The sequence below is a fragment of the Moschus berezovskii genome, chromosome 7, assembly GCF_049115385.1.
Source record: "Moschus berezovskii isolate FMDL1 chromosome 7, NW_MosBer_1.0, whole genome shotgun sequence".
In the NCBI taxonomy this organism is placed as follows: Eukaryota; Metazoa; Chordata; class Mammalia; order Artiodactyla; family Moschidae; genus Moschus; species Moschus berezovskii.
Window position 1 is genome coordinate 52,647,646 of NC_142466.1, and position 24,224 is coordinate 52,671,869.

General features: G+C 43.2%; 1 protein-coding gene across 3 annotated transcripts in view; it reads right to left on the reverse strand.

The window, feature by feature from the left end:
* The window catches only part of APBA1 (amyloid beta precursor protein binding family A member 1), a 248,520-nt gene that overhangs the window by 22,150 nt on the left and 202,146 nt on the right, over nucleotides 1-24,224 (reverse strand). For 2 of the 3 annotated variants that reach the window (XM_055428364.2, XM_088837927.1), the window contains exons 3-7: nucleotides 20,786-20,881; nucleotides 16,418-16,457; nucleotides 12,875-13,020; nucleotides 1,628-1,660; nucleotides 512-598 (exon numbers count right to left, since the gene is read on the reverse strand). In XM_055428364.2, coding sequence (XP_055284339.2) covers nucleotides 512-598; nucleotides 1,628-1,660; nucleotides 12,875-13,020; nucleotides 16,418-16,457; nucleotides 20,786-20,881 — 402 coding nt within the window. The remainder of the gene's footprint in view (nucleotides 1-511; nucleotides 599-1,627; nucleotides 1,661-12,874; nucleotides 13,021-16,417; nucleotides 16,458-20,785; nucleotides 20,882-24,224) is intronic. The other variant, XM_088837928.1, reaches the window with a different exon arrangement.

The window sequence follows — 24,224 nt, forward strand, 5'->3', positions numbered from 1 at the left end:
ATACTAGAGTGGGTTGCCATGCCCTCCTCCAGGGGGTCTTCCTGATCCAGGGATCAGACCCATATCTCTTGCGTTTCCTTCACTGGCAGGTGGGTTCTTTACCACTAGGGCCACCTGGGAAACCCCTGGTGGGTAAGCTAAAAAAATAAAAAATCTGCATGCAATTACTGTGTTTTGTTTATGTGTATACGTGTGACTTTTAACAAAATTTCTTGAAAGGCTAATCTGTTCAAATTCATGAATCTTCTGACAAAAGTTTGTGAGAATTATTAACAAACGATATCTGTGGCTTGTTTTTCCCTTTGATCTTAAACAGCCCCAACCTTCCTTACCAAGTCCCTCCCTAACCCCCACCCCCCACATCAGCAGCAGGCACTGCAGACACAGCCTCCGAGCTTGTGTGGAAGCCAGCCAGCATCCAGGCACAGCTGCCTGACAGAGAAGGGCACAATCTCCTGGTTGCCATGCTAAGCTTCACCCCCGAGGAAGGTGGGAGCCAGCGAATTAATACCTGTGTGTCGGCATTCAATACTTTGATTCTCTGGGTAGAAATGAAGAGATCCACCTCGGTCATTGGCTGAGATTCACCTTCAGGAGCCTGAGAAGGAAAACGCACCAAGGGAAAGCTTAATATGTTGCTCTGACCCAGGTGCATGGGAGCAAGGTTAACTCACACACAGAGGCTTTGAGACACAGTCACCAGAACAGCGATTCAGACTCCAGAATTAGACTGCCAAAGCCAAAGGGACCGCACAGAGGATGGACACGGGGACAGGAGTGAGCACCTCCAGGTTACAGGGAGAACTGTGGACACCCTTTGCTTCTTCTGCCATGGAAGCAGTAACTCACTGCAGCAGATCTAACTCTCATCAATGACGTGAATGGCACTTTCTGCAAGGGTTTCAGAGCCCAACAGATTGAAGGAATCAGGGTGACTGACTCATACCCCCAGGACCTTGGAGAAGTCAGAGTTTGCTCCTGCTCAAGTGATGGGGGGGCGGGTGTCAATGTTTATAGCAGGTGCAAACAAGGCAGCTGGAGGCAGTTCTGGTAAGAGGGTCTTCATGTTCCCACACACCACATCAACACAGAAGCAGTACCCACTTCGGAAGCCACCCCATTAAGAGCAAGCCCCAATGCCTCAATGTCCCACGGGTAGCTCTTAAGCACCTGGAAGCTCCACAACCAAAAAAAGCGCACCAATCTGGTTCAATTAGGGCTTGACTCTGCACACATGTGGTTATTAGCGAGTTTTCTTTTTTGCATCCAGCAATCTGACAAATCCACAAATCAAACATGACTAGAATTGAGCCCCAGGTCCCTGCCATGTGAATGCTCCTGAATGGTGGGCACTTGCACACTACTGCAGGATTCCTTCAGCATTTCCAGTCTGCTCCCTGGCCTTCCTCTGGAGTGAGATGACTAATGAGCAACAGAAAACAGCCACTTTGGGCAACTGAGTTTGGAGAAACGTTGGCTTATGGGGCGGTTCAAAAAGAAATCTGAACAAAAACTTGCTGGATGCAGAAAACAAAAACACGAAATAAGAAAAAAGGCAAAACATAAATAAATGAAAAATAAAAATAACAGGCATAACATCAAGCTGATGAAGTTGTTTGTACTGCACCTTCTTCCTGCTTTTGGCTAATTTCTGGGCCATCTGCTTAGCATGGAACAAACAAGAGACAGGAGAACAGTTAGAAAAGAATTTGCAGAGACTCAAAGTTGAAAAGGGAATTGACAAACTAATATTGACAGTGGTATAAAGCATTTCTGTGGGAGGTAAATTTTTTTAAAATTTATTTAAAAAATCCTGCTCGACTACTGATGTCCTAAATCAGAATTTGGTAGCTGGCAGGGGCAGTAGGAGGAAGGACATGTACTGAGGTGCCTTACACTTAACTGCAGTTGATGCTTTCAAAGAACCAACTTTTGGTTCTGTTGATTTCCTTTATTGTGTGCCTATATTCTATTTCATGGATTTCAGCCTATATATTTGTTTCTACTTTCTTTGGGTTTAATTTGCCAATTTTTTTCTAGCTTAAGATGAAAACTTAAATCATGGATTTTCAAAGTTTTTTCTTTCCTGATAATATTGAAAGCTATGAATCTCCCTCTAAACTCCACTTTAGCTATATCCCACAAATTCTGATAGGTTGCAATTTAATTATCATTTCATTCAAAACACTTTCTAATTTTCACTATGATTTCTTCTTTGAGCCTTATCTGTGTTCTTAAACACATTTGAAGATTTCCTAGTTATCTTTTTGTTATTGACTTCTGAATCAACTGTTCTTCCTCTTTATTAACTCCAGTAATACTTCTTGCCTTAAATTTGTATAATATTAGTACAAACTGTGTGTGTGTTAGTTGCTCAGTTGTGTCCAATTCTTTGCAACCCCACGGACTGTAGCCTGCCAGGGTCCTCTGTCCATGGAATTCTCCAGGCAGGAATACTGGAGTGGGCAGTCATTCCCTTCTCCAGGGACTTTCCTGACCCAGGGATCGAACTGCACTGCAGGCAGATTCTTTACTACTTGAGCCACCAGGTCTTCAATAAAGCCTATTTCTAACTAGAAATGGATATAAGATTTATTCAAGATAGCAGAGTTCTATAAGAGTAGAAACTCTGAGGCCAGACTGTCCAAAACTGAATTCTGGCCCTGCTACCTACTAGTCATGTGACTTGGGACAAGACACTTAACATCTCTGTGCTTCAGTTTCCTCAAATGTAAAATGAAGGTAAAACCAGAATTTACTTCATAGGGCTATTGTGAGGATAAAATGAGTACAGCTGACCCTCGAACAACGTGGGGTTAGGGGTGCCAACCACCATGGGGTCATCCATGTATAACTTACGTTGGCCCTCTGTATACACAGCTCGGTTCTGCATCCTTAGAGTCTACCAATCACAGAGTCAACTGATCTTGGACCACAAAATACTGTACTATTTACCCCTGAAAAATATCCAGGTATAAGTGGACCTGTGTTGTTCAAGGGTCAACTGTGTACACAATGCTCTCAAAACAGTGCCTGGTGTGTTATAAGCACTCTATTTCTGTTTGTTCTTACAAGATTATGATGTTAGACAATTATAATTTGCCTGTGTTGGGATGCAATCTCTTGGCTTTGGTAAGGCCTGCTACATACACGCAGACATTACCCGAATGATGGTGAGTCAGTGGCCGAACCACGGGCATTGCTGTGATGATGGGGGTGGGGTGCGGGAACAGCAGCTCCCTCACATCCTTGGTACTCACCTGGCGCCAAATCTCTTGCTCTCAGCAACACGTCACTACCTCGTAAGCAACTAATTGTGTTGTCTGTGCTACCTCATGGTGGAGAAATTAGATGAGTCAGCCATCCAAACACTGAACAGCTGATCTGGTGCACCCAGGAGACCAGGGCAGCCCCAGCCCCACAGCTCATACTGGCGGTCAAGACTTCGAGATGAAACAGTATACTCTGGGAAAGTCTGGAGGCAGCAACTACAAGCGTTATCCTAACTGCTGCAATGACAGTGGAAATATCTGTGTATCTGAGGAGCGGCCCCAGGCTGATGCTGTGCCACACATCTGTGCCAGTTATAATCCTCAAGATGAACAACCGCTGTAAGAGCCTAACCTCTTGTCTTCTTACCTCCCCTGAAATGATATGGCAGTAATATGTGAATTTCCATTATTTTTGATACCAAAACTTAGTGGCCATTGTCAAAATTCTTCACCTGCAGGATGAGAAATCTAATCTGAGGGGCCCCCCTCAAAGGAAAGCAAGTCTGCCACCAATGAAACGCCCACTTTCTGTTTTTACTGGGATGGGTGATGAGGAAGAGGATCCAAAAGGCAAACTGAGTTTCCACGAAAGGCATTTTGAGAATTTTTTATAAAGTCAAAAATATTTTGTACACTTAGAGTAACACCACTTTTAAATCACTTATGATGTCCAAGGGCCCTGAAACAAATTAGAATTAAAAATTTAGGCATAAGTTTGGAAATCACAATGGGGGTCAGGGCCAGAATGAGAAGCTGGAGAAGCAGAGAAAGGTCTTAGAGCCTTAAGGCCCACATGTATCTTGAAGCAGGGGCTGACAGCATCCACTTAAAGCCCTGGCTTTCATGAGACTTGGGGCTCACCGCCAGCAGGCTGGTGATCACCAAAGGACACGTGCAGCACTGTCCATCCAATCATTCCATCCACAATGTGTACTGAGTACCTGCTGTTGCTAAAACCCTCTAAGGCTAGTTATGCCCAGGATCCTCTGACTATTCTAGCTTTTCTTTCCCTGGCTAACACTAACTGAGCACTTAGCACATGACCATATCCTTCTAAGCACTTCACATATATCAGTATAAAAGCTTACAATAACTCTGTGAGGCAGGCACTACATTATCCTCATCTTTCAGAAGAGAAAACTGAGGCACAGAGAAGGTAATTAATTTGCCCAAGGTCACACAGCTATTAAGTAGCAGAAGAGATAATCAAAGTGGAAACCTAACTCTATATTCCAAATTGCTATGGTTACAGCTGGACACGTTTCTCATCTAAAAACTTTTCAGTCCATCTCAGTCCGTCTGTAAAATGGGGTTAATGATACCTACCTCACAGGATTCCCCACTCTCTCCATTTGGAGGGGTAAATGAGATAATGTACCTAAAGGGGATGCTATCCATGTCAATATCTTCTTTATCAACCATAGACTTCTTCAGGTCAGACGGGAAATCAGCTGGCTCAGACAAGGTTACACCGACAGAAATTCTCACTTTACAACTAAATCATAATTTTGAAACACCTAAATAAAATTTCTCCATAAAAGAATGGAAAAAAAAATCTGATCTTTTGGGGCAGGCTAGTAAAGACAGATATAAGAATATTTGATAATGAACACGCCTTACAAAAATGTGTGGACCAAAAAAATACCAAAAGGCCACGGAGACAAACACACCACATTGCGTGGACATGAAGCAGTTTCGACAGCTCAGGCGGTTTCAGCACCTCGCCCCGTCTTTGGTGGAGGAGCAGAGAATGAAGTGGGAATGAGGGTGACACGAAGCATGGAGATGCAGTGAGAGGAAGGGGTGAGTGGGCCCGCTGTACAGGCTTCTCAACTGGTTCTCCAGGCAGGATCAAGGCAGGATTCCCACCTGTGGGAGGCTCGGGAGGGGATGTCTCTGTGTGCTTTAGATGCTGACCGAGTGCAGGGCAAAGCTCCCTCTAGAGGTTTTTCCTAAAACATATTTAAAAGAGTCCCAGCGACAAGATGATCAGGTATCACCATAGGGATAATGTATTCTGCTTTCAAGTAATTGTGGAAGCTTCTGGTTAAACAAACTGAATTAAATCCCCTTAGTGCAGGACTTCTCAGAGCCTTTACTAGAAAAATACATGTCACAGATACCAAAAATATCTATTTGGCGGCGTTTCTTGTGCTTATCTGCCAGTGGAACCCCATCAGCGAGAAGCGCTGCATTTGACCAGAATGTGAGAGCACAGCTGGAGAACAGCGGCTCCTTCATGCGGGACGGATCGTCCACACTTCCCTCGGGGGTGGTTCCCGACCTGCAGCACACATTACCATCTCCTGGAGGGCCTATGAAAACAGGTTCCTGGGCTCTACCTCCCTGAGTTTCTGACTGGGCTGGGGCCTGAGAGTCTGCACTTCTAACAAATTCCCAGCTGATGATGCTGTTGCTGGTCCCGCTTTGAGGACCATTGCTCTAATGCATTTCTAAATCATATGGGAAGCTTTCTGGAAGGTTATTCTGACTTCTCAAAAAAAGATGAACCAAGGCAGAAAGAATAGATTAGGGAGGGTGCAAAGATGAAAAAAAAAAAAAAAACAAACTGCAAAAAAATGGCAGATATCCTCTAACTCTGCGGCTGCATTCAGATGTACCTTGTATCTTACATTTTGGTAGGTGGAAATGTCTTAATTACAGATTCCTCAGCCTGCCTTGTATTTTGGTTTCCTAAACACTCTCCCTGGCTCCTTCACAAGACTGCAGGTTTCTCAGGGTCAAGGACGTGGTTGATTTTTATCTGCTAAGAGGCCTTGTCATAGGGATCCTGCATAGGGACAGTCTGCCTTTTGAGCCAGGTTCTTATCTAGAAAAACCACAACTCCAAATCCTACCCCCATTTTGGCAAATAAACCTGTACATTATTTGTAACTTAAGAAAATTGCAATTCTTCAGACTCCAAGTGTAAAGCCAGTATCATAATTAAATGTCAGCCCACGTGAGTGACAGACACCACATAATTGACAGACAGACCAGGAATTAAAGCCTGCTTTGAAATGGAAACCCAACCATCAGGGGCAGAGCTGGCTCAGAGCAAAAGCACCTCAAACACACAGCCACAGCGGGGCTCCTGAGAGGAAGGCCTCTCTGGTATACATCGGGTCAAATACACAATGCAGGCAGAGGAAGGAGAGGGCCTAGCTGGGGCCCCTGAGGGAGGGAGGCAGGCAGAAGGAATCAGAAAAAGAAAGGAGGAAGCTCCTCTGTGTGTAGGTGAGAGCCCCAAGCCAGGAATTACTCATCAGTTTGTGGTGAGGATATCACTCAGTGGATTTCCAAATAAATCCACAGAGCATCCCTTCCCCCTTCCTTCCTGGATGGACGTGGCTAGAAAATCGGTAGCCTCATTCTGCTCGCTCTGCCTTTCTCTAGAGGTGGCCCAGAGTAACTCATTCCTGAAAGACCAGCCTCTTTAGGAAGAAGCGTGCAGCACCTTCCTCAGAGAAGGGAGTGCATGTGGGCACCCCGGTGCAGGCTTCCCTGGACCACCCGAGTTCATCTGGAGACCTGCTCTCAGCCCCCTGGTTCCCTATGCACGTCGCGAAGTCTCTGCACCATCCCCACAGCAACTTTCTTGGGGGCGAGGAAATAAACCACGGGTTCTGAATGCAGCCTTCTCCACTTATAATTTGAAAAAGTGGCAGGCTGGGTGTAAAGGCAAACAATCTGACAGGCATTTAAATGGATGTAAAAGGAACACGAGGCAGAAAATATTTAATGATAGACAACATTCCCTTCAGATGCAAGAAGCACATTGTGAAACAATACTTATACATGACATGCGACTGTTTAATCTCACCACTCTATAATGAATTCCTCACACTAGAGCAATCTGCTGTAAAAATAAATATACATTTTCCAGCTGCTTTACTCTGCTCTAGGCAGGTCTAAAATGGATTTATAATCAGAGAGCCTGTCTTGCCTGTTCTGATTGACAAAGCCTTCTAATTTTTTGTTCAAACGTTTTGTGGAACTTCCGGATACCAATCCTTTTTGAAGACTCAGAAGTAAACTTTCTGGTTTCTCATCAGGGAGCTGGATTTTAAAAATGGAAAAGAACACTCTCAGAAACCACTGGGGAAATCAGAAAGTATAATGTGCAGAGCACTTGGCGCTTGGAGGGGTCTGGCATGGGGATGCTGGAGTCTGGGGTCTTTCCTAAGACCTGCCCTACATTCGGGTGATGTGTCTGTGCCTGCTGTCCCCTTAAGGTCACTGAACACACACATGTGTCTCAGGGCAGCAGAAAGACAGACTCTAGCTGTGGGAGTCAAGGACGACCCATCAGGAAGTCAATAAACAGAAACTAGGAAAAACTCATCTCAAAGCAACATGCAATACTTGGTCTCGGGGCCCCTCAGTACTCTTTCAGGGGTGGACTATTGCTTTGTTCTGGAGGATTCACCTGAATGGACCCTGGTAGCATGCCTTGACAGGGACGGGTACTCTGGCAATCTGGAGGAGATAAATCTTTGTCACGTGGCTCTGTCTTGGATGTAATAGGGTGGCAAGGATCTCTGGTTCTAGCCATTCATGCCAATAAAAATGTCCCAGACACTGCAACAATCAAAAGGACTGCCTCTTTTCCAAACATCCGCTTTAGTGGTGGTCCCTGTCTATCAGAGAACCATCCAGGGTCTCTGTACTCCCACTGACCCAGGGAGAGCTAACAGTACCACTATTAACCCAGGAAACTAAGCGCTGGGTCAAGAATTCAGCTAAGTTATTCCATGGTATTACTGCCTCAGCACTGATTCTGTTTGGCCAAGCAGCCTGCCTGAGCCTTAAACTGACATTAGCCCCCCCATGCATGCAAATGCTGTGGAAAGCAGCCTGCAGAGTCACATGCGCATGTCAGCTCCCAAAGGGACCCTGCTGCCACTGATCAGCTGTTGTCTCCCTCGGCTGCCCAGGGCCTTCCCCAAGGCGCCCCTCCGCTAATACCTCCACTGAGCTCACCAAAACCCAAAACCCCATTTTGGTTTGCACTGACCAATCTGGCCTTCATCTGGGAACCTCGAGGCATTCCACCCATGGACCCAGTAAAGGCATGTGCCCAGGTCCTGCCTGACCTCCCCACGTGGCCTCTCTAAGTGTGCAGGTGCTTCCTCCAGGACTTCTGAGTCTTAAACTTCTCCATCTCAATTTCTCTTGTAGTCTTCTGCTCACCTGGGGGTTTACTTAACAAATGCTGATGTAACAAAATTATAATCATAACACATCTGGTAACCATGGGGAAGGGAGGAGTCAGAACTTGGTCCCTAAAGATTGTGCTTTTCAAGTTCTCCTGTATGAGATAAGGCAGGATAGTGCCTGAAAAGCAGCTTGTTCTCAGGGAGTTTTGTGCATTCTTGAACTCTGCACCTGGGAGATCCTAAATTAACATGGAAAACACTGTGGGGACATCTCCAGGTATTAATGTCACCTCTTTATGTTCAGGGAGAGGGTAAGAGGAGATCAAGCAAGCTCTGATAGACAGCTCAACAGAAACCTGAAATTCTACCAGCAGCATTATTGCGTCTGAAGGACCCAGAGGGTAGGAGGGTCGGTCTGATACACTGTCAGGAAGTGGTCTAGTTGGGAGTCACAGGGTAAGATGCACCTCTGGAGGTAGGGGTGGGACTTGATATAGTTGTAAATTACTCTCTGGGTCATACATCCTAAATCCTAAAATGTCAGTAGCAGTAATGTTGGTCGCTCAGTTGTATCTGACTCTTCACAAACCCATGGACTGTAGCTCACAAGGCTCCTCTGTCCATGGAATTCTCCAGGCAAGACTACTGGAGTGGGTTGCCATTCACTTCTCCAGGCAATCTTCCTGACCCAGGGATTGAACCTGGGTCTCTTGCAATTGCAGGCAGATTCTTCACCATCTAAGCCACTAGGGAAGCTAATAAATTGTCAATAATGCTAGCAAAAGTTGCAGCATGGGCTTCCTGTGCAGTGATGGGTAATGAAGGGAAGGGCCAGCGCTGACCTTGTCTACTATTCAGGGCATAGCAGAGCCTGGGCAAGTTCGTGAGACGAGCATCAGCCCTGAAGGAGGGGTGTGGGAGCGGGGGTAGAAGGACATGAAGCACCACCCCTGCTCCGTGTGACCTCACGACCTCCGTGGTTGCTGCTCTATCTCTCCTCCCTCAGGCTTCCAGGCAGTGTCTCACCTTACAAGGGCTCCCCGTGCTCCTGTGGCCTTTTGATCCTGACACCCCTCTCTCCTCCTCTGGCACCCCCTTGTACATTTGCTGGCTTAATTCACTTCTCATTTGTGCTGCTGAACTTGAGGGTAAGGATCTCACCTTATAAATCACTATTTTTCCTCCCTCCCAGGACCCTGCACAGCCTTGCACACATAAACGCTCAACAAATATTTTTCCCTTGATGAAGAGAGTTAAGGACTCTTGCTTCTCATTCCACACTGTCATACAAAGCCCAGGATGAAGGCTGGGGATGTGTGAGAGAGAAGACACGAAAAGGTAACAGCCCCTTGAGAAGGGAGTTGATTCTGACCAATGGAAACTGGACAGAACCAAACCTGGCAAGTCCTAAGCTATTCAACTCGCTTGAAGCCCCCAGCTCTGATTTCGGTGGTGATGAAATGCCTGTGGCTCTAGCTGAAGCAGCCTCAGTGGTTCTAGGTGCTGGCAGCACCTGAATGACATGAAGGCACCATCAGGGTCCCTGTCACCACTGGCTTGTCCACGGTTCTAGGGGCACTAGCATCGTGGTGGGTATTCTAGAGGCCGCATTTCCATGGGGTCAGACCAGTTCAAACCAGTTCAAGCTAGCTTGGCTGGTTCAAACTAGCTGTGAATGACTTAAACTAGACAAAAGTGCTTTCAGGGATCAAACAAGCTCGCTCCTTTTAAATCTTGACAAAACGGATGCAAACAGGTTATGACTGGTTTGAACCAAGTTAGCCTTGCACTGACTTGGTTCAGATTAGCCAGAGCAGATCCGATCAAATGCTTTCTTTTAGGTGAAGCAAGGCAGTTCAGCTGACTGTGGCTCAGATCATGAACTCCTTAATGCCAAATTCAGACTTAAATTGAAGAAAGTAGGGAAAACCTCTAGACCATTCATGTATGACCTAAAACAAATCCCTTACAATTATATAGTGGAAGTGACAAATAGATTCAAGGGATTAGATCTGATAAAGTGCCTGAAAAATTATGGACAGAGGTTCGTAACATTGTACAGGAGACGGTGATCAAAATCATCCTCAAGGAAAAGAAATGCAAAAGGCAAAATGGTTGTCTGAGGAGGTCTTACAAATGGCTGAGTGAAGAAGAGAAGCGAAAGGCAAAGGAGAAAAGGAAAGATATCCATCTGAATTCAGATTTTCAAAGAATAGCAAGGAGAGATAAGAAAGCCTTCCTCAGCGATCAATGCAAACAAACAGAGGAAAACAACAGAATGGGAAAGACCAGAGATCTCTTCAAGAAAATTAGAGATACCAAGGGAACATTTCATGAAAGATGAGCACAAAAAAGGACAGAAATGGTATGGACCTAACAGAAGCAGAAAATATTAAGAAGAGGAGACAAAAATACACAGGAGAACTATACAAAAAAGTTCTTCATGACCCAGATAATCACGATGGTGTGATCACTCCCCTAGTGCCAGACATCCTGGAGTGCAAGGTCAAGTGGGCCCTAGGAAGCATCATTATGAAGAAAGCTACTAGAGGTGATGAAATTCTAGCTATTTCAAGTCCTAAAAGATGATGTTGTGAAAGTGCTGCACTCAAAAGGCCAACAAATTTGGAAAACTTAGCAGTGGCCACAGAACTGGAAAAGGTCAGTTTTCATTCCAATCCCAAAGAAAGGCAATGCAGAAGAAAGTTCGAACTACTGCACAATTACTTCATCTCACACGCTTGCAAAGTAATGCTCAAAATTCTCCAAGCCAGGTTTTAACAGTACGTGTACTGAGAACTTGCAGATGTTTAAGCTGGATTTAGAAAAGGGAGAGGAACCAGAGATCAAATTGCCAACATCCGTTGGATCATAGAAAAAGCAAGAGAATTCCAGAAAAGCATCTACTTCTGCTTTATTGATTATACCAAAGCCTCTGACTGTGTAGATCACAACAAACTGTGGAAAATTCTGAAAGAGATGGGAATAGCAGACCACCTGACCTGCCTCCTGAGAAATCTGTGTGCAGGTCAAGAAGGAACAGTTAGAACCAGACATGGAACAATGGACTGGTTCAAAATTGGGAAAGGAGTACGTCAAGGCTGTATATCATCACCCTGCTTATTTAACTTACACGCAGAGTACATCATGCAAAATGCTGGGCTGGATGAAACAAAAGTTGGAATCAAGACTGCTGGGAGAAATATCAATAACTTCATATATGCAGATATCACCCTTATGGCAGAAAACAAAGAACTAAAGAGCCTCTTGATGAAAGTGAAAAAGGAGACTGAAAAAAGTTGGCTTAAAACTCAGCATTCAAAAAACGAAGATCACGGCATCCAGTCCCATCACTTCACAGCACAGAGATGGGGAAACAGTGGAAAGGGTGATAGACTTTATTTTCTTGGGCTCCAAATTCACTGCAGATGGTGACTGCAGCCATGAAATTAAAAGATGCTTGCTCCTTAGAAGAAAAGCTATGACCAACCTAGACAGCATATTAAAAAGAAGAGACATTACTTTGCCAACAAAGGTCCATCTAGTCAAAGCTATGGTTTTTCCAGTAGTCATGTATGGATGTGAGAGTTGGACCAGAAAGAAAGCTGAGTGCTGAAGAACTGATGCTTTTGAACTGTGGTGTTGGAGAAGGCACTTGAGAGTCCCTTGGACTTCAAGGAGATTAAACCAGTCAATCCTAAAGGAAATCAGTCCTAAATATTCATTAAAAGGACTGAAACTGAAGCTCCAATACTTTGGTCACTGGATGTGAAGAACTGACTCACTGGAAAAGACCCTGATGCTTGGAAAAACTGAAGGCAGGAGGAGAAGGGGACGACAGAGGATGACATGGTTGGATGGCATCACTGACTCGATGGATATGAGTTTCAGCAAGCTGTGGGAGTTGGTGATGGACAGGGAGGCCTGGTTTGCCGCATTCCATGGGGTTGCAAAGAGTCAGACACGACTGAACGACTGAACTGAAATGAAGCCAGTTCGATCTAGCTTGAACAGGATCGACAGATTTGAAAGCAATGACACTGAATTTGAACCACACTGTAGCATGAATGTTTAAGGCACTGATCTCTGTCAGCAGAAATGCAGTGACACAGTGCTCACATACTGAAAGATAATGTTTAAAATGCTGTCCTTCCTCATCTCTCCACCTTTCCAAAGCTTATCATTGTATGTACTTCTTCCTCAAGGCTGGCCATTAAGAACAACCAAATTATATGGCATTTATGCATCAAGACTCCAACACACTTTGGAAATCTTTTTTCTGTTGAGACCTTTGGCAGGTACAGGTATAATCCCTGCCTGTCATGTCACCTCAGTCCTCTCTGCTAAACTTGGGACATGTGGTGCAGGGTGATCACTATGGACGGCTCAGCTGCCCACATTGGCCCACCCCACCCCACCTCGGAGCACAGAGCACCCCCTCACCTTGATCCTGCTTACTGCTTCCTGGGCCTGCATCATTCGCACGTTTTTGGAAGGAGTTTTGTCTGAGAGCAGCTGTGTGGAGCCAAGGTAATTAGCAGCAAAAATGATTCCATCAATCAAGTCCTCAGGGTCACAAGGTCCAGGAACTGTAACAGAGAGACCGTGGTGGTGAGTGAGGCCACGTGTGCCCCCATCACGCCCCCTCCCCTCTGCTACACGCCTCCAACACAGGTGGTCAGCTCCCGACACCCCTGAGCAGGTGCATCTACCTGAGAGTCTAAGACATCTCTCTGATCTCCCTTCACTATGCCCTCATTTTCAAACAGAAAGGAAAATTCTTCCTTGGTGGAATCTACTTCACCCAGGCCATTTACTATGAGAAACAATGTGAATCTTTAAACATGAAATATAAAATTTATTGATAAATGATGTTGTTTTTTTGGACACAGAGCACTATACCATCACTGGCTCTCCTGTGTCTAGTCAGCGTCTGTCACACAGTGGGTATCAAATAAATGTTTGCTGAACAAATGGTTAGATGAGCAGAAGGCCATCTTGTTAGACAGCTTCATCCTACAGCAGTTCCTTTGCTTGCCACTGATTCATATCACCTACCCCCTCCATTATATCCATAATGGGGGAAATAAGTATTATAAATCAGAAAAATGAGTACTTGCTGCAGAATATCTGGATTCCCTAAAGAGCCTCCAATCTGAAGTCTGCAAGAGAGGTAACATGACACCAAGGTTGTGGTCTCGTGCTGATAACCTTGTTGATATACCCACTATAACGTGCCCAGCCTGCATCCACATACACACCAATTCCAAGGAAATTTGGAATTTTCTGTTCTCATTCACCAGCCTTTTAAATCAAACCTTTAATTTAAAATATTTTAAATGGAGGCATCTGATTCTAACCATTGTTGTTTAGTTGCTCAGTTGTATCTGACTCTTTTGAGACCCCATGGACTGTAGTCCATCAGGCTCCTCTGACTATGGGATTTCCCAGGCAAGAATACTGGAGTGGATTGCCATATCCTTCTCCAGGGGATCTTTCTGATCCAGGGATAGAACCCATGTCTCCTGCATTGGCAGGCAGGGTCTTTACCACTGAGTCACCTGGGAAGTTTGATTCTAACCATGCTCACCTATAAACCCCACTGGAAATTAAAACGTGTTTGGGACTAATACATAACTTTACAACAGATGTGATAAGAAAGGCATTTTAATTCTGCAGTGAAAACATGTATTTTCTTTGGCTTGAATGCCGTATTTGGAAAGACTAAAATATACTTTTTAACCCACTGTTAAAAACTCTGGGTCTTAAATTAGACAACTCAAAATGGAAACAATTTGTTTTTTCTTCTTGAAGAGCTAATCTGGAATGATTTTTATTTTTATCCTTACACATCAAGCTCATCTTGAGTTTAAACAGCTGGTTCCCATGATAAGCTACTTATCAGGGTACGGACAGCGTAATCTATTCGTGTTCCTAAAACCATGGTGCTGGTGGAAAAAAAGAAACTAACAATGTTTTAGGAAAGGTCTTCACAAAGCATCTGTGTAGAAATTAAATCAGGAAACCTGTTAAGTTTTCTGATTCTCAATCTTTCTGAGAAAGGTTTCTGGACAAACACTGATGGATACAGCCAAACCGGCCTCTCCCACATACCAGGCATTTATGTGCTTCTTGAAAGACACATGCTTCCTACCCTGAAGGTTTTACAGATATGAGCAGAATTCACGCTATTTACAATGTATATCTTTAGTTATATAGCAGGGAAGCACTGTCAAAGTAAAGTAATACATGGACAAGTTTGGATCTATACTATGTCTTGTAAAAAGTAAAATATCATCATAAACCCCAGTGATGGATTTATAATGTTACATAAATATAATCATTTTTGACAACCAAGAGAAAAAAAGACCTCATCCGGAATAGGAACTTTTAAAAAACTTCCATTTATTTTGTGAAAATAATGAATGTTAAAAGAAAAAAAAAAAGAAACATCTTTTCTATGGGACTTCCATTATCATATATTCATTGGTGGGTTTAGCTGTCTTTACTGAAAAGGGTCCCTTTTCAACCACAGTAAGTATGAATATGTAGATGTGTTTAAGAGTAATCCAGGTGATATTTAAGCGACTATATAAATGTCAAGAAGCTGAGAGAGAGAAATATTGGACCTAAACAAATACATATTTGAGATACGATTTTATGTCAATTATTTTCTGGGGAAATTGGCTAGAATCAAATGTCACGGTATTACTCTCACAAAAAATAATCCTAATTTCATTTTACACTTAGTGCTAGTGTAACTATTTTAAAGTTAAAAAAATTAAAGTTATATTTCCCCTAAGTCAAAGAATTGCAGACTTTCCTTTACAGCGATGCCTTTGTGTTGCGCTGTGGGTGAACAAGCACACACATTATATCTTCACATTCATATTGATGCTGAGCTTGGAAATCTTGAAGAAGAATAGCTTCTAAATTTCTGAAAACTCCCCCAAGTGCTCTTGTGGAGTTCTGGATCTTTGCAAAAAACAGTGCATATAATTTCCAGGTTACTCAAGAAAGAAACGAGTTTGTCCTGGGCTTCAGGCCCAAGGGTTCGGAGGAAGGTTTATGAATTCAGGTAATTTATTCTTGGGCAGTGGAACATTCATAGAACCTAAAGGTCAGAAACAATGTCTGGGTATCCTATGGCCCCCAGAAAACCCTCCTTCAAGGATATGACAATTCCCCTGCTCCCTCAAATCATCTCCCATCCTCCCTGGTAGAGGCTCAGTAGCCGTACCATTTGTGTGGTCCAACCTCAAGTTGCGGTGCCTAGTCTGCACTGAGTTTTGGCCCCACCAGACCTGTTGATGGAGTACATGTGGGCAGTGAATAACCTGCGCAACCATGTGTGGCTGTCCTGCGTAGAATATCGATTCCATGGAGAATGGTGAAGTTAAGACTGCCAGTTCCCAGCCTGCCTCTGCGACTCTCACTGCAGGATCTTGGGAAGGCCGCTCACCCTCGCTCCATGCCTTAGTTCTCATGCATAACATGGGGATAATATAAAATCCACTTCACAAGATCAGTCTGAGGAGTCAATTAGTTATCAGTACCTGGCAGAGTAAGACAGCTTGTTAAGTGTTACTATTATTAGCTCACCCAAGCAAAAGACAGGAATTACTGGGATTTTTTTTTTAAAAAAAAACTTCCCCCTTAGTTAAACACTGTTTCTAATTGAATGGTTCCTGATGATAAGGAGACATGGGTTTTGAATCCAATATGGCCAGTTCTAGGCTAGGCAAAACCCCCAGCCATCTTCCAGCCTCACCGTCTCCTAGACAGAATCAGCAAGGGCAGGGAGGAGGGTCTTTGAGAGGTTCATGGCTATTGCTGTTTTAGTCTAAGATTCTAAGACTGAAGACTGAATAAGTGACTCTGTGGCCTTTCTTTCCCACTAGTATCTTACAGCCCCGTTCTTCCAATACCCAAAATGCTAAAAGATTCATGAATGACTCAGTGTAGTATTTCCTTTTCAGCTCTTACCTTCAACGTAGGTTGGGAATGAAGCCAAGCTTTTTCTTGACTGTAATTAAGACAAAAAGTTTCAAAAAGGGCAAAGCATCATTAAAAATGCATTAACACAACCATCCATGCAAAATGAAAAATAAATACATCACCAATGGCAGATATTAACCAGCTGTCAACCATTTTTGGCTACAGAAAATGAAGTGTGAATAAATATATGCATTTATTATTAAAAGTTACCTGAAGCCCAGAACCAGCCATTCATATTTTAGATAATCTAAAAACCCTACATTCCACAATCAGAGAAATGTTTGTTATCTTAAAAAATAATCCATGGACCAAAATTCATAATCAGCAGTAACAAAAAAAGGCTCAGTTTATATTTGTAGGAATCTAGGTGTGTAAGTGAGAAACTGTTGATTAGTAAAGGCACCAATAATATGATTATATATTAAAATTAAGAATTCCCTTTGAGAACTTTATTCCACTTTAGGTCTTTGCAGGGCAAATTTTATTTGTACTTTAGGTCTGATCTCTCACTGTGCTAAAAACGGTTGCTAGGGTTTTTTAATCTCTTCCTTTCATCTCTTACTGGTGTATTTTAGTTTAAAAATTTCATTACATAAGTCATTATTATGTATTACCATGTATTATATACTATTCTTAAAATAAGAGCCCAATAAACAAAGAAATTTAAGAAGCAGTTAAAAAATCTGTCACAATAATGATTTATGTAATGGAATTTTTTATATTAAGTAAAATCCCATAGCAAAGGTTAGTCTCCCAACAGCATCCTTGAAGTGGATATAATCAGTTAGAAACTTTATAGAACCTGACTGGATGACAGTTTAAATGCCAGCTCTCAGAGGACCAACACTTAGCCCTTGGTTCCTTTCACAAGCAAATGTCCCAGAGATAACTCTCAGTGGAATAAGAGTCGGTAATTCATTTCTACTTCAACCAGTAACAGAATCTGCAGCTGACAGTCTGGGGCAGGATGATGTGAGCATAGGAGAGTCGAGAGGTAGTGTAGAAGAGTCCCTAAAATGGGCAAAATCAGAGTCTACATGGCCAAGGGTTATCTTCAGAAAGCCTAAAGATTTTTACTGCTAACAATCTACCAGGTGTTAGGTGATGATTTCAGAACAAGACTACTGCTCAGTAGGGTGACTTGAATTGATGGAATACTCTGGGATCCTTAGTGGACTGATAGAGGGAAGGGCCCTGGACGATGGCTGGGATATCATGGGGAACAACTTCACATCGTAGCACTTTATATAGTTCATACAGTGCTCTTCATTTGGAAGATGGGAATGGTAAAGGGATGATAAATTAAATTTGCACAACATTAAAAAAAACAGTAGTGTTAACTGTTATGTGAAAAACTGGAGGGAGTAAAAGAAACAATTTTAAGACTTTAAACTGAACCCAGGACAAGCACAAGAATTCAACACTAATCACACAATACACAATGCAGGTAATCTCAGTAAACGTGCTTGAGATGTGCTCACTGGGATGAAAAAGTTCCTCATACCAAAGGTGGGTTTCTGGTTTCAGAAAAGAATCACCTTTAGGGCCACTAAGGACACAAGTTCACCAGGAATGAAAAGTTACTGGCTGCTAAAGCATTTATGGAAAAATGTACACCTACTGAACGTCAAGATCATGTGGATAGGAGAAAAAGGGAACTCCAATTTCAAAAATGCTTTACATTAATTTTACTTTCTATTTATTCAAGTGAGAAGACGGGCCCAATTGAGTGCCTGCTGGCTTAAACTCTGTTGCTTTAAAGAAAAAAAATCTATAATTTCATGGTATGCAGATGAAAGCTAGTTTCTTCACAAGGGCCTAAGACTTTTAGATTATTATTCCCCAACCATTTCCCTCTCCTTGCCCTCAGCATTTAGGGGCAATAAGGGCTTTACTTCATCTAATCAAAATGGCTTAGCTTCCAGGTACAACTAAGAAGCCAATTTATATTTTCTTGGACTATCTGGATACTTTTCTGAATGCTAATCTCAAGGACAGTGCCCAGATTTGAGCAGAAGCTACGAAAGAATCGTTTTAGTCTACAGCTCTAAAAGCTGCCATTTTCTTTAGAGTCACAATGCAGGGCATTTGGTTCATTCGTGTATTCTCTATTCATGGGCTCATGACTGGCTTTCTTTAGTCTCTGGGGTAGTAAACTTTTTTTTTTTTTTAAAGAGTTTTGTGAAATGAAAGAATCTCTAATTATTGCACACAAAGAGGATTTTCATCATTATTTCTAAAGATATGCAGAATCTTGTGCCAAGTCCTGTAGGAACTGGGAAACTAACAAATTTGCCTTGCTTATTATATCTGATGAATAATCAAATGCTGAATATTCAGATGTCTGATGGGTCCTTTGTTTTCTCACATGTGGACAGAGATGAACATTAGTTGATCCTTAACATTCAAGAATTAACAGAGACACATTCAAGAAGATAAAGGCCAAATCTTTGGGATGTTCAAGAGGTCACACAAACCGTGTGTAGAGCCTGGAGGCCTGAACATTGAAATAATAACCACAAGCTACCTGTTCATACAGGGTATGTCCTGCAAGTACTCTTTACCCCAGGGACAACAGATTGTGATGTTAAGAGCCTGGGCTCTCCAGAACTCTGGATTTTAAACCTGGCCCTACCACTTGTGACATCTGGGACGTAAGGTAAGTTACTGAACTTCTCAGCTTCCTCAATTAATAAATGAGGACAATAATTCCTACCTCATAGAAGTCATTTAATGCTTAAATGAGATACTATGTGATTTGCTTGGCCTGGTGCCTGAATGCTATAAATGCTCAAGAAATGGTAACGCTCATTACTGTTATCATCACTGTGGCTTTTCTTCTTGCCATTTTTCCTCACCTATTCATGAGCTATGAATAAAATATAAAGGGTGCAGGGCCAGAAGAAACCGTAACCCCATTACTCCTGTTCCTGAGGCCTGATCAAGACCAGAGAAGGACAAAGCATATTTCAAATCTAAATTCTAATGTTGGTGTCATTTCTGAGACTATCTCCCTGTGTTTGTTTGCTTTAATATGAATAGATTAATAAAAAATACTTCTCCCCTGCATGAATATTTAATGGCAAACGGATGTGTATTCAATGATACTTCAAGGGTAAATTTTAACTAAGACTCCTTTTTAGAAGTGATCTGCCACTCAGGTTAAAATGGAGATCACTTTCTCCACTGAATTTAACATAAAGTTATCAGCAAAAGAAAGGAAAATTAGACAATCATTCATTATGTGGTTTATCTCTTTCATGCATATCCCCAGTGCTGATAAGGCATTATCTATATTTACAGAGAGCTGAGCCCACACATAAGATGATGGTGCAGGTCAGTACTGACCTGATGCTAGTTCATACACAGGTGGGAGGAGCAGTCAGTCAGGTGTAAAAGGACAATGGATGCTGAAGAAGGCAATGTTTCCCCCTCAGGGAAAAGCACCTGCCCTTTTCTAGCCTCAGAAACCTTAGTAGGAGCCAGCAGCATCTTCTCTCTTAAATATTCTCTGCCAGAGCTGAGCATGGCCTCCATCAGTAGGGTGACCATATGACTTGCTGTTCAAAGAGACACTTTACAGTTGCACTTCCCAGCAGCCCCTAGCCAAACGTAGTTATTTAATTAAAATGCAATAAAATGAAAAATTCAGTTTCTCAGTGCCACTGACCACATCTCAAGAGCTAGGGAGGCACACACATAGCTAGTGTCTACCATACAGGACAGTCCAGAAGCAGAACAATCCCAGCAACACAGGGAGTCCTCTTGGATAGCACAGCTTTAGAGTGAGAAGGGGTGCTCACCAGGTGTACTGCTTGGACGACAAGTATGAGAACAAGAACCACCCCAGATAAATAGGACAAGCAGTCACCCTGTTGTCAAAAAGCTATTTTACTTGGGCCTGAAATAAATGAGTATTTAAGAAACCAGTCCACTTCCCAAACCACATAGCAACTGTAATGTCATGGCATCGAGGCTCATAACCTCACTGCTCAATAGTTTTTGATGTTCCATGTTCAAGAGAATTTTCTGCAATCAAGGAAATGTTCTGTAAACTCTGCTTCCAGTACAATAGCCACTAGTCACGTGTGGCTACTGAGCACCTGAAATGTGGCTAGTATGCCTGAGGAAGCGACTTTTTCATCTTATTTATGAATTAAAATAGACACAAGCGGCTAGTGGCTATTGAACAAGATGGCAGAGCTTTAATCACTGAATTCCATGCTGGAGAGATTAGGATTGTTCTCCCTACAGTAATCTGGGTCAGCAACTCTATGGGAGGCTGGGTAAAGCTTAAACCAGAATTAGAATAAAACATAATGGACTGATGGCTTTTGAAACAAAACGGTATCCTACCTCTTTATTTGTGGAGGCTTCCGCGGGGTCACCAGGATGAAGGGGTGTGCTCAAAGACTCTGCACCCAGGGGTGAGGAACTGCCCGGAGATGGGGACTGGAAAACAGACAGCAAAAGAAAACCCAGTGAGAACTGCACAGGGAAGGACGGCGGGAACCACCTGGCCTTGGGGACCTGGGGAGAGAGGAGAAAGTTGCACACGACTGAAGAACATTTCGGCAGTGAGAAAACTTCCTGGAAAGGAGCTGCCAACGGTACCTAGAAGGCTTGGATTTGTCACGCTTTCTTTAAATTCCTGCCCTGTTTTCAAAGAGGCCCTTCCAGTTCCCCTTCTCCCTCATCCACCACCTCAGGCCAAGTGTTGAAACATAGCAAAAGTTGACGACTGAACTTAAAGCACAGATGAATAAAGCTAACAGTGATACTCAAGTGGTTTCTGTTTTTAAAACATTTTCCTTATTGAAGGATACAAAGGCTTTGGATGCCAAATGTCTTGAAAAATCACCTGCCCAAGATGACCTCAATGAAAAAGTAAAAATTAAAGCACAAATTTTTAAAGAGACAGCTGGGACTGGTTTTGAGGAATGGAAACTGAGCCAGTTGTAAAATATTTTGTCTGATTTAATCCAGCAGCCACGGAAAACAGAGATATTTCAGCATCCAAACAACATTACCTTGGCGACTCTTAGAAGAGTCAAACTCTTTGTTAAGCAATATGTTTAAAACTAAGGCTTATCAGTTAAAATGAACAAACTACAACAAAAGATACAACACGGCTAAATCTCAAGAATATTAAGAAAAAGTTAAAGGCACAGAGAAGCAGAAGGACAGTTTGATTCCTCTTGTTAAAGTTCAAAAACAAGGAAAATGAAATAATTTATTATATAAGGAGAAGGAAGAGAAGGGTATAGACTTGAGGAAGAGAAGAAAGGAGCCTTCAAAATTACTGGTAATTTTCCATTTGTCAAATTAGGTGATGAAAACAGTTTTATTTGTTATACTAAACACATTTTTTAAAAAAATCTATTTTTAATTGAAGGATAATTGCTTTACAGCATTGTGTTCCTTTCTTCCATACAACAACATGAATCAGCCCTAAGTATACAAATGTTCCCCTTCCTCTTGAACCTCCCCCCTCCCACCCCCTACGCCATCCCACCCCCTAGGTTGTCACAGAGCTCCAGGTTGAGCTCCCTGTGTTATACAGCAACTTCAAAGTAGCTATCTATTTTACCTATGGTAATGGATACGCTTCAATGCTACTTTCTCAATTTGTCCCGCCCTCTCCTTTCTCCACTTAAAAACACTTTTAAATACTCATTGATCTACTTAATAATAAAAGAGAAAGAAAAATAAATAAATAAATAAGACTTAGAAAAGGTTCGGAAAGCAGGAGTTCCATCAGGGATGTTACTGCCCCCAGGTGATGGGCTCAGGCTCCCTGTGTGGGCCCTGCTTGAATGGATCTGAAGCTCCAGGCCAGTGAAGGTGCTTAAAACCCTCCCCAGCTGATCCTCAAAGATTTCGGCATGCTCCCAAAATCTGGGGGATAAAGAAAATCTTCAGGTGAGCCACAGGGATGCTTAAGAATTCTGTTGCCATGGTCCTCTGAGAGCAAGAACACACCGCTTCACAGCTTGTTTGATGGAAGGCATAAAACCTAAGTCCAAGTAAAGATCTATTCCCTAAGGAAGTGTAGGGATATGAGTGAGGGGAGGTACATGCTGGGCAAAGGAAGCAAAATCACACGAGCAGTAGCTTGAGCCTGCTCCTGATCTCTGGAGACTGAGCCCCAGGGGAAGTGGGGGTACAGAGACATCGGGAATGTATCTCTGCTTGGGGAGGGAGAACGTTCCATGGAGCAGTGGTACAGGGGAGGGGAGGGGGCAAGTTCATACGTGGCGGGGAGGGTCAGCAAGCACTGGGTGAAATCATAAAAACAATAAATTCTTTCCAGAAAGCCTCAGCTACAGGAAATACCCAATGAACTGAAGGATGATGTGGTGAGGAGGAGAGTTATGCACACAGACATGGAGCTGTCTTGACCTGTTGCTGCGAGGCCTGGATGTGTTTCCCATGAGCTGATGTACCTGATTCTGAGCAGAAAGGCGAGGAGCAGCGAGCCTCTCCATCACTCACGTGCAGAAATCAGCTGCTCCATAGTTAAGCCAAGAGGACACACATCAGGGTGACCTGAGGTACAAAGTACCTGAGCCCCTCGGTCTCTGGATGCAAGAAAGGTACCCTGTGTGCCTCTGAAAAGAACACATGGAACTTTTCATTTGGCACCCCAGAGAGGTGGTGGGACTTGCTGAGTTAGCTCTATGTCTGACCTACTCAAAATTAATGGAGTAAAGTTTTCATGAGAATTTAATGCCTTTAAATTTTCCTAGTTTTTCAAATATGAAGCACTTCTTAGATATTTATGTCTATTTTTCCCCAAGTAATTTTCTCTGTCACAAAGATTTTAAAGGTCTAGTCCCTGGGGAAGCTAGCACAGCTGCTTTTTCTCTAATTGCTTGGTTTGAGGGCCAATGTATCACTTTCATTAAAAAAAAAAAAAAAAAAAAAGCTCCCAAAGTATCCCATAGTGCCTATTTCTCTAATTAGTTTCTGTTGCAAAGCTTCTAAAAATGGAGGCTTTGCAGTGTTGTGAGCACCAGGTCATCTCTGGATGATTTGAGAAGACAGGTTATCTGCAGAGCAGGCTGGGGTACAGAAGAGGCAGGTCGGACCCCACAATAAGGCTTGGTGACCAGCGCCGGTCACCCACCATGGGACCCCAGAGAAGAGGTACACATGTGACTCTGGGGGGCACTGTCTCGCCGAGGCCCTCACGGGACCCATACCAGGCCTGATTAGGAGCCACTTCCCCTCCCTAGCCTTCCATATGCAGATGAGGTCCCTTGAGCTTCCTTCTGTTTGCACATGCAATTACTGACCTCCTTCTAGAGCATTCTCCCTTGTTCTCTCCTTCGAAAGCGCTCATCCTGTTGAAACCTTCTCAGACTCTGTTCAAACTACTATTCTCCCCTGATGGCACGGCCCAGGTTTTGTAATTATCTGTTTCTGTGTGTGCCTCCCCTTTCCCAAGAACTCTTTAGCAAAGCTCATTTATTCATCTTGGTGATCCAAGTGCCTCGCCCTGGGCACTCGTGAACAGCAGGGATTCACTCAGTAAGCGTTAACTGAATAAATGATGTCAATGTGGTTTTCTGCCTTACCATGTTTTCCAACTTGTGCCAAAAGCAGTCAACAACTACTCTCTTGTATTATTTTTAGAGGTCAGTGATAAGCCTCTTTCTGTTATGGGACCCCTACACTGCTACATCTGCATTTTGAACTGGAAAACTAGAGAAAGGGCCTTTGCCTGTGAAGACTCCGACCTTAGCTCCAGCAAAGTTCCTTTAAAGCACAAACTGTCCCCAAGAGATTACCC